Raw genomic sequence first — 14252 nt, forward strand, 5'->3', positions numbered from 1 at the left:
ATGAGCAATACTCAAGTATAGATCGAACGAGTGTTTTCATACCTTGTGTACTCGATACTACCGCCACCTCTACATGTTCATATCCTTAGCCGACGATCAGTGTAACTGATGTGCGTTGCCTTATCACAAGAAAATCTCAATTCTTATATTTACACGTTCTTTACGCTAGTAAATGTAATGAATTTTAGTATTTTCCTTCTACTATAAGTTGTGCAATAAATTTTGCTGATGTATTTGTCTCTTCAGTTTGTTGTGACATATTATTCTTTCAACATTTTACATATGCATGATCTAAAGTGGGAAAGATAAATGAGTGGTAGCAATGGCTCCTATGCAGTTCATACTTATTACTTTCGGCTGTAAGTAAAAAAAAACGTGTGCAGCTATAACAAAGTTAATGCAATGAAAGCTTAACCGTATGTTTCTCTTATTGACCAGGCTGGAATATTTGCACACCCCATTTTCACCAAAGAAGGCGATTACCCAGCAGTGGTTCGGCAGAGGGTGGATGCCAACAGCGCAGCAGAGGGGAGGCCCCGGTCACGGTTGCCAACTTTTACACAGGAAGAAATTGATTACATCAGAGATAAACTTGTGTCGTTACACTGTTGTCAGCCGTCCGTATCAGAACAGCAGTTGTAGATGCTTAGATTACTTATTCTACAATATCCAGAATGAGATTCTCAATCTGCAGCGGAGTGTGCGCTGATATGAAACTTCCTGGCAGATTAAAACTGTGTGCCCGACAGAGACTCGAACTCGGGACCTTTGCCTTTCGCGGGCAAGTGCTCTACCATCTGAGCTACCGAAGCACGACTCACGCCCGGGACTCACAGCTTTACTTCTGCCAGTATCTCGTCTCCTACCTTCCAAACTTTACAGAAGCTCTTCTGCGAACCTTGCAGAACTAGCACTCCTGAAAGAAAGGATATTGCGGAGACATGGTTTATCCACAGCCCGGGGGATGTTTCCAGAATGAGATTCTCACTCTGCAGCGGAGTGTGCGCTGATATGAAACTTCCTGGCAGATTAAAACTGTGTGCCCGACCGAGACTCGAACTCGGGACCTCAGATGGTAAAGCACTTGCCCGCGAAAGGCAAAGGTCCCGAGTTCGAGTCTCCGTCGGGCACACAGTTTTAATCTGCCAGGAAGTTTCATATTTTACAATATGTTGTCGGCGTGAAAATTACTCGTATTGGGATTAGGCATATGGTATGCCGTGCAGGTCAGCGATAGAGTTTATGTGATTCATTGAGACTTATTTCATTCAATGTTATCTTCTTCTTCTTCATCTTCTTTTTTTCTTTCATTCCAGGCATGTCTATTTTATGTAATGTTCTCCTGAATTAAGCAGATCCCAGAGCAAAATAACTAGCCACGTTATACTAAGAGGCAGTTATTTGTTTCATCCGCAAATATGTACTTACGTACGCTAAACCTGTGTCGTTTTCCTGACGTACTTTCGCCATACATAGAATGAAGTTCGCCTCCTACGAGCAGTACCTTGACATGCGCTTAGAATTTCAATGCGAAACAGTGTTTAAGAAAATAATTATGAGCCGACGTCACCTGTAACATGATAATTTTTCACTGTAACTTTACATTTTTCAATAGTTTTTTTGTACTGAATCTGTCTTCATATTAACACTCTGCGGGAAGCGATGTTAAGAATATAATCAGGAGTCGATGTCACCTGTAAGAAGATACTGTTACGCTGCAATCTGCATGATATTTTTCATATATTTTTGTACTGATACCGTCTTGATATCAATGTTCTCTCCTGTATTTTATCCGCCCATTTTATGGTTCTGAAACTATAGAAGCAATTCACAGGAACAAAGCATATAAGTGTCCAGTTCTACTGTAGATCTGTTAAGCCGACGACATTAGCTGCGTTCTTCTCATGTCCACCAGGTCCACATGACTGAGCAACAACAATTATTTTTCAGGTTCCGCTGACTTCTTCGGAGTGAACAACTTCCGCACTGGCTACGTGTCTCCGTCTGACATTGGAATATCGCCATCGAAAGCCAAGGACACAGGCGTGATTGTCAGCACTAGTGAGGTAAGTTCCAGACGTTACCTGTAACACATTTTCGAAACACGCTCTCTTGCTGCAGTGCAAATTTTTGGATAAAATCGGTTCAAAACATTATTTCAGAAGCATTTGAATACTATGTCAGTTCTATTAAAGCGTGTAATAGCTGAAATTTCTAATTTCTAAATTGTTGTGAATGAATATTACATTTCGCTGTCATTAACGAATATCCTCTTTGTTACAGCTATTGGTATAAAAGAAAAAGAAATGAAGAATAGAGTTTAACGTCCTAGTCTGCTGTTATGGTCTTCTCCACTATGATTTACTATGACAAGAGCTCCAACAGTTCTGTGGCCTTACATAAGATAAACCGGTTAAGTTCTATCACATAACAGTGAGATGGAACGTAACATGTGGCGAGAACCATGCCGCCTGTAAATATAATTAAGTAAAAAATGATAGAAATGAACAATATAAGTAAAGATACGTTGTTACTTACGGTAGAGATGACTCTTAAGCCGCAGACAAGCACAACGGAGAGACATTTGTACAGTAACTTACCGCCACCGCGTTCGTCAGAAAACGAAAAACATACCCATTCATTCACACAAGCAAGCACGCACTTCAAGCACACATGACCGCAGGTGACGGCAGTCATGTGTGCGTGAAGTGTGTGCTTGCTCGTGTGAATGAATGGGTACATGTTTCGTTTTCTGACGAAGGCTGTGGCCGAAACCTAATGTACAAGAGTCTTTTCGTTGTGGTTGTCTGCGGCTTAACAAGTCATTTTTATGGTAAGTAGCAATCTACCTTTTCCTTATATTGTAGACATTCCAAACTGGAAATTCTTTTGTTTGAAACATAGAAATGAAACATATATAAACACTTTCGAAACAATGTCGGACTACTATCATGAAGTTTTGGTGGAAAAAATTACAATAAGTACAACAGCATGTAGTATTTTAGCGTTGTTCGTTGCTGCAGATTTTTACCCTCCACGCTGCCCTCCAGTACTAAATTGGTGATCCTTTGATGCCTCAGAATATGTCCTACCAACCGATCCCTTCTTCTCGTCAAATTGTGCCACAAACGTCTCCCCAATTCTATTCAATACCTCCTGAATAGTTATGTGATCTACCCATCTAATCTTCAGCATTCTTCTGTAGCACCACATTTCAAAAGCTTCTATTATCTTCTTGTCTAAACTATTATCGTACCTGTTTCACTTCCATACATGTCTACACTCCATACAAATACTTTCAGAAATGACTTCCTGACACTTAAATCTATGCTCGATGTTAACAAATTTCTCTTCTTCAGAAACGCTTTCCTTGCCATTGCCAGTCTACATTTTATATCCTCTCTACTTCGACCATCATCCGTTATTTTGCTCCCCAAGTAGCAAAACTCCTTTACTACTTTAAGTGTCTCATTTCCCAATCTAATTCCCTCACCATCACCCGACTTAACTCGACTACATTCCATTATCCTCGTTTTGCTTTTGTTGATGTTCATCTTATATCCTCCTTTCAAGAAAGTATCCATTCCGTTCAACTGTTCTTCCAAGTCCTTTGCTGTCTCCGGCAGAATTACGATGTCATCTTCGAACCTCAACATTTTTATTTCTTCTCCACGGATTTTAATACCTACTCCGAATTTTTCTTTTATTTCCTTTACTGCTTGCTCAATATACAGATTGATAAGGCACCGCGGAGAGGCTACAACCCTGTCTCACTCCCTTCCCAACCACTGCTTCCCTTTCACGGCCCTCGACTCTTATAACTGCCATCTGCTTTCTGTACAAATTGTAAGTAGCCTTTCGCTCCCTCTATTTTACCCCTGCCACCTTCAGAATTTGAAAGAGAGTATTCCAGTCAACATTGTCAAAAGCTTTCTCTAAATCTACAAATGCTAGAAACGTAGGATTGCCTTTCCCTAATCTTTCTTCTAAGATAAGTCGTAGGGTCAGTATTGCCTCACGTGTTCCAACATTTAACGCACCTTAATTCTCACATGAACTTCTGAGCTTTTGGTCTCCTTTTTACGATGTGTCAACACACTTTTGAAGAGCGGCCGAGCCCTAGGACGCCGTCGAGGTGAGCTCGGTTTTGCAAAATAATATAGGAACGTTGCAGGCAGCTTTGAGCCAAATTTCAAACTTCTGTGCTGCAGTGGGAGACATTTACGGAGTTTCCAAAAAGAATACTTTAAATTGTGTTGCGCAGCGTAGTATGCAAGAGATACTTGCACCTTATCAAAAGTATAATGACGTAGCAAATTTCCAACTGTGTTGTTCCTAACCCTGGTGAATAATAAATTGGTGACGTTTATTTCTACTTTTCCAGCGTAGTGCAGAAGGATTCCGAAAGCTGCTCAACTGGATTGCTGCTGAATATCCAGGCTACCCTATTATCGTGACAGCGAATGGACTGCCAGACTCTGGAGGTGTTAACGACCAGAACAGAATTTATACTTACACAGTAAGATCAGCTAGTTTACCTAAGACAAGAATTGCGTTAAATCCCAACCGCAAGAAGATGCATGTATTGACAAACCAAATTTTCCTGTTGTAGAGATTTTTGACGGCGTTGCTTCAAGCTGTCAACATGGATGGAGTTCCTGTAGTTGGTTATCATGCTTGGAGCCTTATGGACAACTTCGAATGGAACTACAGATTCGCGTGAGTTTTTTAATAGTGTAACTGCTCTCTGTCTTAATCATGATGGAAATTTGAGTTTACCCAAGTGCTAAACACTAAAATACCGTCCTTGATTCCTCAAAACTGACAGTTTCTTATATGTTCCTTGGGTCGCTTGCAGCGTAGAACACATGACTCTCCGTCGAATGCACCGACGTTCAAATGGTCTCATTTAAGAGGTCGTGCTGAATAGTAGTGCCTCCGTACTTTTTGTGTGGAAACGCCTAAAGCTTTTTAAATACAACAAGTATTATTAACATTCTACATGTATATTATTGATGTCTACAAGTATGTTGCTCAACATAGTCACCCTTGCAACGAACACATTTCTCCCAACGAGAGACCAGTTTGTTGATACCGTCACTTCTGCGAAAGGCAAGCCCCTCAACGTGTCCTTTAAGTTTTGAAAACTCGGATGGGACCAACTCGGGACTCTATGAGCGAAGATCGATGATAGTGAACCCAAAGCGTCGGATTGTTGCAGAGGAGGTAGTGCCCATGTATGGTCTGGGATTGTTATGTTGATACACAGCGAGCTCCAAGTCTGAATGAACTCTTCGAATTCGAAACTCGATTACAGGACGCTGTTTCCCACGCACTGACGTAGTTACGTTATACACCGCAATGTTATAAGCGACAACTGGGAAGCCTCTAGCAGCAGAGGGGTGCAGCGAACCTGGATAGTAATCTGCATTACATCTAATACCTCTACCCATATTGAGAACAGAGGAAAAAAACTCGGAGTTATTACTTTACAGCACGCCCTCGTGTGTCTGAACCAGTGCAGACAGTCATGGTGACAAATGTGAACTGATGGAAGCCTAAAGATGCCGAATACCTCGTGAAAGATTACTTGTAAAGTTTCAGCGATCAGCTGTTCGTGAGGACCCTTCGAACATACTAGAACCAGCTACAATATACTGCTGTGGAGATCGTGACGACAAGGTCACACTTACTACAGCGCGCTCAGAGGCGACTTATAATCCCCACGTTTCAAACGAGACTGAATGGGAAGAAACTCTGGTACGTAGTACAATGGGAAGTACCCTCTGTCATACACTTTACACTGGTTTGCAGAGTGCAGATGTATACGGAGATACCACGTTTCCTACGATGTCTCAGTAGTAAAGTATTCAGCCAGATCTATCCAAACTGGTTGGTTACTTTGAAATTAGTTCACTAGATATCTACGTTATTACAGCCCATAGATATTAATTCTTGTGTGAGTGATATGAACTATACGAGAAATTTCTTTTTGAATCGTCTTGAGATATCTCGTAATGAAACTTCTAATATTGAGCAGTAAGTGCTTCCTATATATATATATATATATATATATATATATATATATATATATATATATATACCCCTGGGAATTCAAATAAGAACACCGTGAATTCATTGCCCAGGAAGGGGAAACTTTATTGACACATCACAGGATACACTGACAGAACCACAGAACCACAGGCACATAGACACAGGCAACAGAGAATGCACAATGTCGGCACTAGTACAGTGTATATCCACCTTTCGCAGCAATGCAGACTGCTATTCTCCCATGGAGACGATCGTAGAGATGCTGGATGTAGTCCTGTGGAACGGCTTGCCATGCCATTTCCACCTGGCGCCTCAGTTGGACCAGCGTTCGTGCTGGACGTGCAGACCGCGTGAGACGACGCTTCATCCAGTCTCAAACATGCTCAATGGGGGACAGATCCGGAGATCTTGCTGGCCAGGGTAGTTGACTTACACCTTCTAGAGCACGTTGGGTGGCACGGGATACATGTGGACGTGCATTGTCCTATTGGAACAGCAAGTTCCCTTGCCGGTCTAGGAATGGTAGAACGATGGGTTCGATGACGGTTTGGATGTACTGTGCACTATTCAGTGTCCCCTCGACGATCACCAGAGGTGTACGGCCAGTGTAGGAGATCGCTCCCCACACCATGATGCCGGGTGTTGGCCCTGTGTGCCTCGGTCGTATGCAGTCCTGATTGTGGCGCTCACCTGCACGGCGCCAAACACGCATACGACCATCATTGGCAACAAGGCAGAAGCGACTCTTATCGCTGAAGATGACACGTCTCCATTCGTCCCTCCATTCACGCCTGTCGCGACACCACTGGAGGCGGGCTGCACGATGTTGGGGCGTGAGCGGAAGACGGCCTAACGGTGTGCGGAACCGTAGCCTAGCTTCATGGAGACGGTTGCGAATGGTCCTCGCCGATACCCCAGGAGCAACAGTGTCCCTAATTTGCTGGGAAGTGGCGGTGCGGTCCCCTACGGCACTGCGTAGGATCCTACGGTCTTGGCGTGCATCCGTGCGTCGCTGCGGTCCGGTCCCAGGTCGACGGGCACGTGCACCTTCCGCCGACCACTGGCGACAACATCGATGTACTGTGGAGACCTCACGCCCCACGTGTTGAGTAATTCGGCGGTACGTCCACCCGGCCTCCCGCATGCCCACTATACGCCCTCGCTCAAAGTCCGTCAACTGCACATACGGTTCACGTCCACGCTGTCGCGACATGCTACCAGTGTTAGACTGCGATGGAGCTCCGTATGCCACGGCAAACTGGCTGACACTGACGGCGGCGGTGCACAAATGCTGCGCAGCTAGCGCCATTCGACGGCCAACACTGCGGTTCCTGGTGTGTCCGCTGTGCCGTGCGTGTGATCATTGCTTGTACAGCCTTCTAGCAGTGTCAGGAGCAAGTATGGTGGGTCTGACACACCGGTGTCAATGTGTTCTTTTTTCCATTTCCAGGAGTGTATATCAAGCCCTACGCCAGAATTGCCTCTCTGGTGCCTTTGTATACTGACGAAAAAGAAATCAACACCAAGGACTTCTGAAACATAAACGAAAGTCTGTTTGAACGAGGTAGCTAATTGGATACAAGAATCTGGATATTCCGCCGGCGATAACGCAAAATAATCGGCAGGAATTAGCGACATGATTTCTGGCAGCAGTTCGCAGGACGAAATTCTGTGAGAGACATTTTTGTATTTGCTAGCGTGCGAGGAATCGCGCTGCGAAGTCCGAGCGCGGGATTTTTTCTCTTCACCCTGTATACAGCTTGTGCAGAAACCGTACGGCGTTTACAAGAGTCGAAGAACATGAAAGGAAAGCCATAGTTGAGAAAGGGAGTGAATTAGGATTGTATAATCTGTGTACTCAGCAAGTAGTAAAGAAAACGAAGGAGAAATTTAGAAAATAAATTGAAGAGGAGAAATAAAAACCTTAAGTTATGTCGATAGCATTGTTATTCTGTTTGGGACAACAAAGGAGGTGGAAGAACAGTTACTTTAGAGGAACGAGTAGAGTCTTGAAAAGAGGACATAGTGGTGTGAGGATTAAATTAGCTAAATAAGACATTAATAGTAGCAGCTGAGTTTTGCTATTTCTGCACCAAAATAACTGACGATGCAGGAAGTAGAGAACATAAGTTACTGCTTTTGTATAGTAACGAAAGCATTTTTGAAAAAGAGGGGATTTGAAACCTGGAAGTCACTGGAAGGTAGGATTCGGTTACGATTGTGGACGAGGCCCCTATCAATTACTATTGGTGGCCTTTTACAGTTACACACAATTTACTTTAAACAGCAATTCCTGACACAACAATGAATAAAAATACCACACGTTATTAATGAAGGAATAAACAACTGTGTAAATAATAGTGTTTTCACTGAGTTTCAATTTAGCAAATCACCATTAAATTCAGATACAGCAGATAACATTTTAAAGCAAGCCCCTGTGGTCTGGGCAGAAGGCCTTACACGCCATAAATGGCAATAACTTAGGAGTTGTTTAAAACTCGCTGCAATTTTCAAATTACTGGTACTGAAATATATAAAGGCAAGTAGCCACAAAAACAGCAGATGGCATCAGGCGCCAGGAATGGCTGTAAAAAAGGTTTTAAGGCTTACTACTAAAATCCAGATACCTAATTAGAATTTTAAGGTAAATGACCACGATCACAGCTGACGCACTTGCACTCTAGGAACGGGAATAATATGAAAAATTTAGAAACCTATTGTAAAACAGCAAATGCAATAGTAAAGGTTACTTGAAAAAGAACTTGCAACTGACCACCAAACGGGTGAAATAAGATGATGGTAAACTTTGTAACACAACACTGAACGCTACACAGCTAGTTTTATTCCAGAAGCCGAACTATTAACTAGACATATATAACCTTTAATGTAGGCATTACAAGGTATTGTAATAAATAATGCAATAATAAAACACTACGTCCCCAGAATACTCTGCTTAGAGTGCCCAGAACGAGAAAGGAATCACTATCACCAGAGTAGAAGAATCACCAACCGGCCTACAATCAAGAAAGCTGTCAAAACTACACGCCTTACCGGACAGCTGCGGCAACGTGAGGAAAAGTACACTGCCGTTACATACACCAACCCCCAGAGTAGGTAACTTGGGAGTTGCCACAGGCAAGAAAAATTACCGCCGGTTGAACTTAACAAATTGTAACAAGTCGAACGCAGTAAATAGCAATAAGAAGTCCAGATCCTCCTTCCCAAAGCACTCCACTCGCTGCTCTTCACCTTCGACGACACTGCGATCAGCAACACGAACCGAGGACAGTAGAGAATCGCGAGATGTCACAATGGTGGAGGTATCTCTCTACTCGCATTGAAATGGACTCTTCTTAAATCTTGCTGTATCTGGTTTACGGCGAAGTCGTGCACCCTCGTGACCACAGCCCTTTCGTCAGGCAGTCCATGTGCGCCGCCAGCGGTCCCAGCGTGTTGCCAACTGTGCAGACCTGACTCCTCCTTGGTCCGCACCGAACTGGTCCACTCACACGACCCGGAAAACACGACGTCGCCCCAATGATAGGGCAACAGTTACTTTTTTTTTTTTTTGGTCATCAGTCTACTGACTGGTTTGATGCGGCCCGCCACGAATTCCTTTCCTGTGCTAACCTCATCATCTCAGAGTAGCACTTGCAACCTACGTCCTCAATTATTTGTTTGACGTATTCCAATCTCTGTCTTCCTCTACAGTGTTTGCCCTCTACAGCTCCCTCTAGTACCATGGAAGTCATTCCCTCATGTCTTAGCAGATGTCCTATCATCCTGTCCCTTCTCCTTATCAGTGTTTTCCACATATTCCTTTCCTCTCCGATTCTGCGTAGAACCTCCTCATTCCTTACCTTATCAGTCCACCTAATTTTCAACATTCGTCTATAGAACCACATCTCAAATGCTTCGATTCTCTTCTGTTCCGGTTTTCCCACAGTCCAAGTTTCACTACCATACAATGCTGTACTCCAGACTTACATCCTCAGAAATTTCTTCCTCAAATTAAGGCCGGTATTTGATATTAGTAGACTTCTCTTGGCCAGAAATGCCTTTTTTGCCATAGCGAGTCTGCTTTTGATGTCTTCCTTGCTCCGTCCGTCATTGGTTATTTTACTGCCTAGGTAGCAGAATTCCTTAACTTCATTGACTTCGTGACCATCAATCCTGATGTTAAGTTTCTCGCTGTTCTCATTTCTACTACTTCTCATTACCTTCGTCTTTCTCCGATTTTCTCTTAAACCATACTGTGTTCATTCCGTTCAGCAGATCATTTAATTTTTCTTCACTCAGGATAGCAATGTCATCAGTGAATCGTATCATTGATATCCTTTCACCTTGTATTTTTATTCCACTCCTGAACCTTTCTTTTATTTCCATCTGTGCTTCCTCGATGTACAGATTGAAGAGTAGGGGCGAAAGGCTACAGCCTTGTCTTACTCCCTTCTTAATACGAGCACTTCGTTCTTGATCGTCTACTATTATTATTACCTCTTGTTTGTTGTACATATAGTATATGACCCGTCTCTGCCTATAGCTTACCCCTACTTTTTTCAGAACCTTGAACAGATTGCACCATTTTATATTGTCGAACGCTTTTTCCAGGTTGACAAATGCTATGAACGTGTCTTGATTTTTCTTTAGCCTTGATTCCATTATTAGCTGTAACGTCAGAATTGCCTCTCTCGTGCCTTTACTTTTCCTAAAGCCGAACTGATCGTCACCTAGCGCATTCTCAATTTTCTTTTCCATTCTTCTGTATATTATTCTTGTAAGCAGCTTCGATGCATGAGCTGTTAAGCTGATTGTGCGATAATTCTCGCACTTGTCAGCTCTTGCCGTCTTCGGAATTGTGTGGATGATGCTTTTCCGAAAGTCAGATGGTATGTCGCCAGACTCATATATTCTACACACCAACGTGAATAGTCGTTTTGTTGCCACTTCCCCCAATGATTTTAGAAATTCTGATGGAATGTTATCTATCCCTTCTGCCTTATTTGACCGTAAGTCCTCCAAAGCTCTTTTAAATTCCGATTCTAATACTGGATCCTCTATCTCTTGTAAATCGACTCCTGTTTCTTCTTCTATCACATCAGACAAATCTTCACCCTCATAGAGGCTTTCAATATATTCTTTCCACCTATCTGCTCTCTCCTCTGCATTTAACAGTGGAATTCCCGTTGCACTCTTAATGTTACCACCGTTGCTTTTAATGTCACCAAAGGTTGTTTTGACTTTCCTGTATGCTGAGTCTGTCCTTCCGACAATCATTTCTTTTTCTATGATTTCACATTTTTCCTGCAGCCATTTCGTCTTAGCTCCCCTCCACTTCCTATTTATTTCATTCCTCAACGACTTGTATTTCTGTATTCCTGATTTTCCCGGAACATGTTTGTACTTCCTCCTTTCGTCAATCAACTGAAGTATTTCCTCTGTTACCCATGGTTTCTTCGCAGCTACCTTCTTTGTACCTACAAACAGTTCAAAAATGGTTCAAATGGCTCTGAGCACTATGGGACTCAACTGCTGAGGTCATAAGTCGCCTAGAACTTAGAACTACTTAAACCTAACTAACCTAAGGACAACACACACATCCATGCCCGAGGCAGGATTCGAAACTGCGACCGTAGCCGTCGCGCGGATCCAGACTGTAGCGCCAGAACCGCTCGGCCACACCGGCCGGCCCTACAACATTACCAATGCGAGCCGCAGCACGGCTCAGGGTTGTTAACACAAATATAAATATAAGTATTAGGAAGTCTTTTTTTGAAGTTATTTATGTAGCCTTGTGTACCGAATGGACAACAAACAGTTCAGACAAGGAATTAGAAGTTTCTGAAATTTCGTGCGATAGAAGAACGTGGAACATTAGATTTGTAGATGGCGCATCTAATGAGACCGTAATGAATAAAACTGGAGAGAAAAGAAATTTTTGGTGCAGCTTGATTAAAAGAAGGAATCGGTATAAATTACAGACTCTAAGGTGTCAGAGAATTATGTTTGGTAATACAGGGAAGTGTATGGGGTAAAAACTGTAGAGAAAGACCAAGAGATGAATATGTCAAGTAGATTCAGAAAATAGTAAGTTGTAGTAGCTATTCGAAGATAAAGAGTCTTGCACAGCATAGAGCGCATGGAGAGCTGCATCTAATTTTCCAAGCATCAGTTAACATTTGACAGCTGCAGTAGGCGGCAGCTGCTCACGTTGCTACTGTATATCAGAGGACATCCCGAAGAAATGTGTTAATCTCTGTCTATAAATCCAAAACAGTGTGTACCGAGGGCGCAGTGGGGTGGGGAGTGGCGTATACAGAAAACTGGAGCATGATGTGGTGTGTCCAGGCAGTTATTGTACGCGTGATGGATGAAGAAAAAGATCCCTACAGGGGAGGGGGGGGGGGGGGGGGGGGGATCCTCGAACTACGAACATAGTCATTGCGGATAGCTTACGGTACCAGAGGACAGGTTCCATCTCAGGAAACCCAGATTCACCAAATCGGTAGCCACCCAGCGATAACTGAACTCTCCAAGGTTCCCGGAGGTTCGTTAGCTTATTGAATGTCACTGGCACACTGGACACCTACCTAGAGACGATGCCGAACTACATTCTTTACTGATGACAAAGTTGTTTCCTTAATTTTTTTTCTTTTTTGCCAATTGCAGTACACATGTGTACCATTGCGGTTCATGACATTCTTTTATGGTGCATTTCTTCATGTTCCTCGTGTTGGTTTTTGTGCAACAGTTTTGTTTGCACACTGGAATTGACACTATTAACCAGAAAATTAATTTCTTCCTCTCTCTCTCTCTCTCTCTGTCACACACACACACACACACACACACACACACACACACACACACACAGACACACACACTCACACATACACACATACACACACACACACACACACACACACACACAGACACACACACTCACACATACACACATACACACACACACACACACGCTACGGGGCCACTGCCGAGTAAGCAAGCCTTGTCTGCTATGAATGCGACGCTCTGTTGCCTCGGTGTATGACGGCCTCATACGCTGGTATCCATCCATAGTTTATTTTTCCCATTGAATCCTCTAAAATCTCCATTGCTTCTCGGTATACAGGACACACTCGAAAACTCATCAATACTCACGTGACCTGCCGAGGCCCACCGCACGGCGTCCATGAAGACGAGGCACACGCCAGAGCTCAAGTCTTCGTGGTGACTTACAACTTGCGTACCGCATTTTTAAAATGTGACTAGGCCTATTCAGGCTGTTTTAGCGTTATTTCCAGACCATGCTCTCTTAGACAAATTATAGATTCAGGTATATCTTCTGAAGAAGGCTCAATTATTTGGGCTGAAACCTAGGTAAAGGATAGTTTCATTACTGCAATCAAGGCTGATAGTTTCTTATATATTAGATTATCACGATTGCTGACTGTGCTGCAATGTTGAAAGAAAAAAAGATCCATTTAACCTTAATGTGTTCATACATTTAGACACAGTGAAATCGTGTCAGGTGCTCATTAACGCAGGAATTATCTGTAACTTACGTTAATGTGAGAAATAGTACTTGAAAGACCATTAATCTACACACAGTGACTTGTTTTCCCTCTTCTTTTGTAGTAGGTTAACAACTAGAAAAGAAGGTAAATTCGTCTTCCGTTCTATACTCTCAAGCTATTGCATTTCTTATAATTTTTTTTATTCAACGTAATCTGTGTGGTTGTTACTCTGTTCATCCAGAAAATGTTCAAAGACTATATACAATACTTTTTCGTTTCTGATACAATTTTTTTTCGGTTTTCAGAATAAAACGCGGGCTGTATGAAGTTGACTTTGAAAGTACAAACAAAACCAGAACGGCGAAAGCATCGTTGGCCTTCATGTCGCAGATCTACAAGAGCAGAGAACTGCCCCTGGAGCACTTCCAGTAGACGTTTCCGGAGTCGCTACTGCAGCTTGCGAAGATTCATATTTTATGTACACTGTCTTCAGTAAATAAAGTACTATCATCAATCTGTACAAGATCAGAAGCTGTTCTTTCTCTCCTTATACGAAATAACTGTTACATGACTGGACAACTTGATTGAGCATTTCGAAAAGCATTCTGATCTGAGATTTGTGTAATACTAGAGTTTTTTCCATCGAAATTATTTTATTTTAGTTATTTTATTTACTTATTGGGCCAT

At 42.7% G+C, this 14252-nt stretch overlaps 1 protein-coding gene across 1 annotated transcript in view; it reads left to right on the forward strand.

Moving 5' to 3' along the window:
- The window catches only part of LOC126282304 (myrosinase 1-like), a 96412-nt gene extending 82376 nt beyond the window's left edge, over positions 1 to 14036 (forward strand). The window contains exons 7-11 of the mRNA XM_049981959.1: positions 439 to 610; positions 1951 to 2066; positions 4385 to 4519; positions 4613 to 4719; positions 13871 to 14036. Coding sequence (XP_049837916.1) covers positions 439 to 610; positions 1951 to 2066; positions 4385 to 4519; positions 4613 to 4719; positions 13871 to 13997 — 657 coding nt within the window. The 3' untranslated portion in view covers positions 13998 to 14036. The remainder of the gene's footprint in view (positions 1 to 438; positions 611 to 1950; positions 2067 to 4384; positions 4520 to 4612; positions 4720 to 13870) is intronic.
- The last annotated feature ends 216 nt before the right edge of the window (positions 14037 to 14252 follow it).

The sequence above is a fragment of the Schistocerca gregaria genome, chromosome 7 (assembly GCF_023897955.1).
Source record: "Schistocerca gregaria isolate iqSchGreg1 chromosome 7, iqSchGreg1.2, whole genome shotgun sequence".
NCBI classification, from domain to species: Eukaryota; Metazoa; Arthropoda; class Insecta; order Orthoptera; family Acrididae; genus Schistocerca; species Schistocerca gregaria.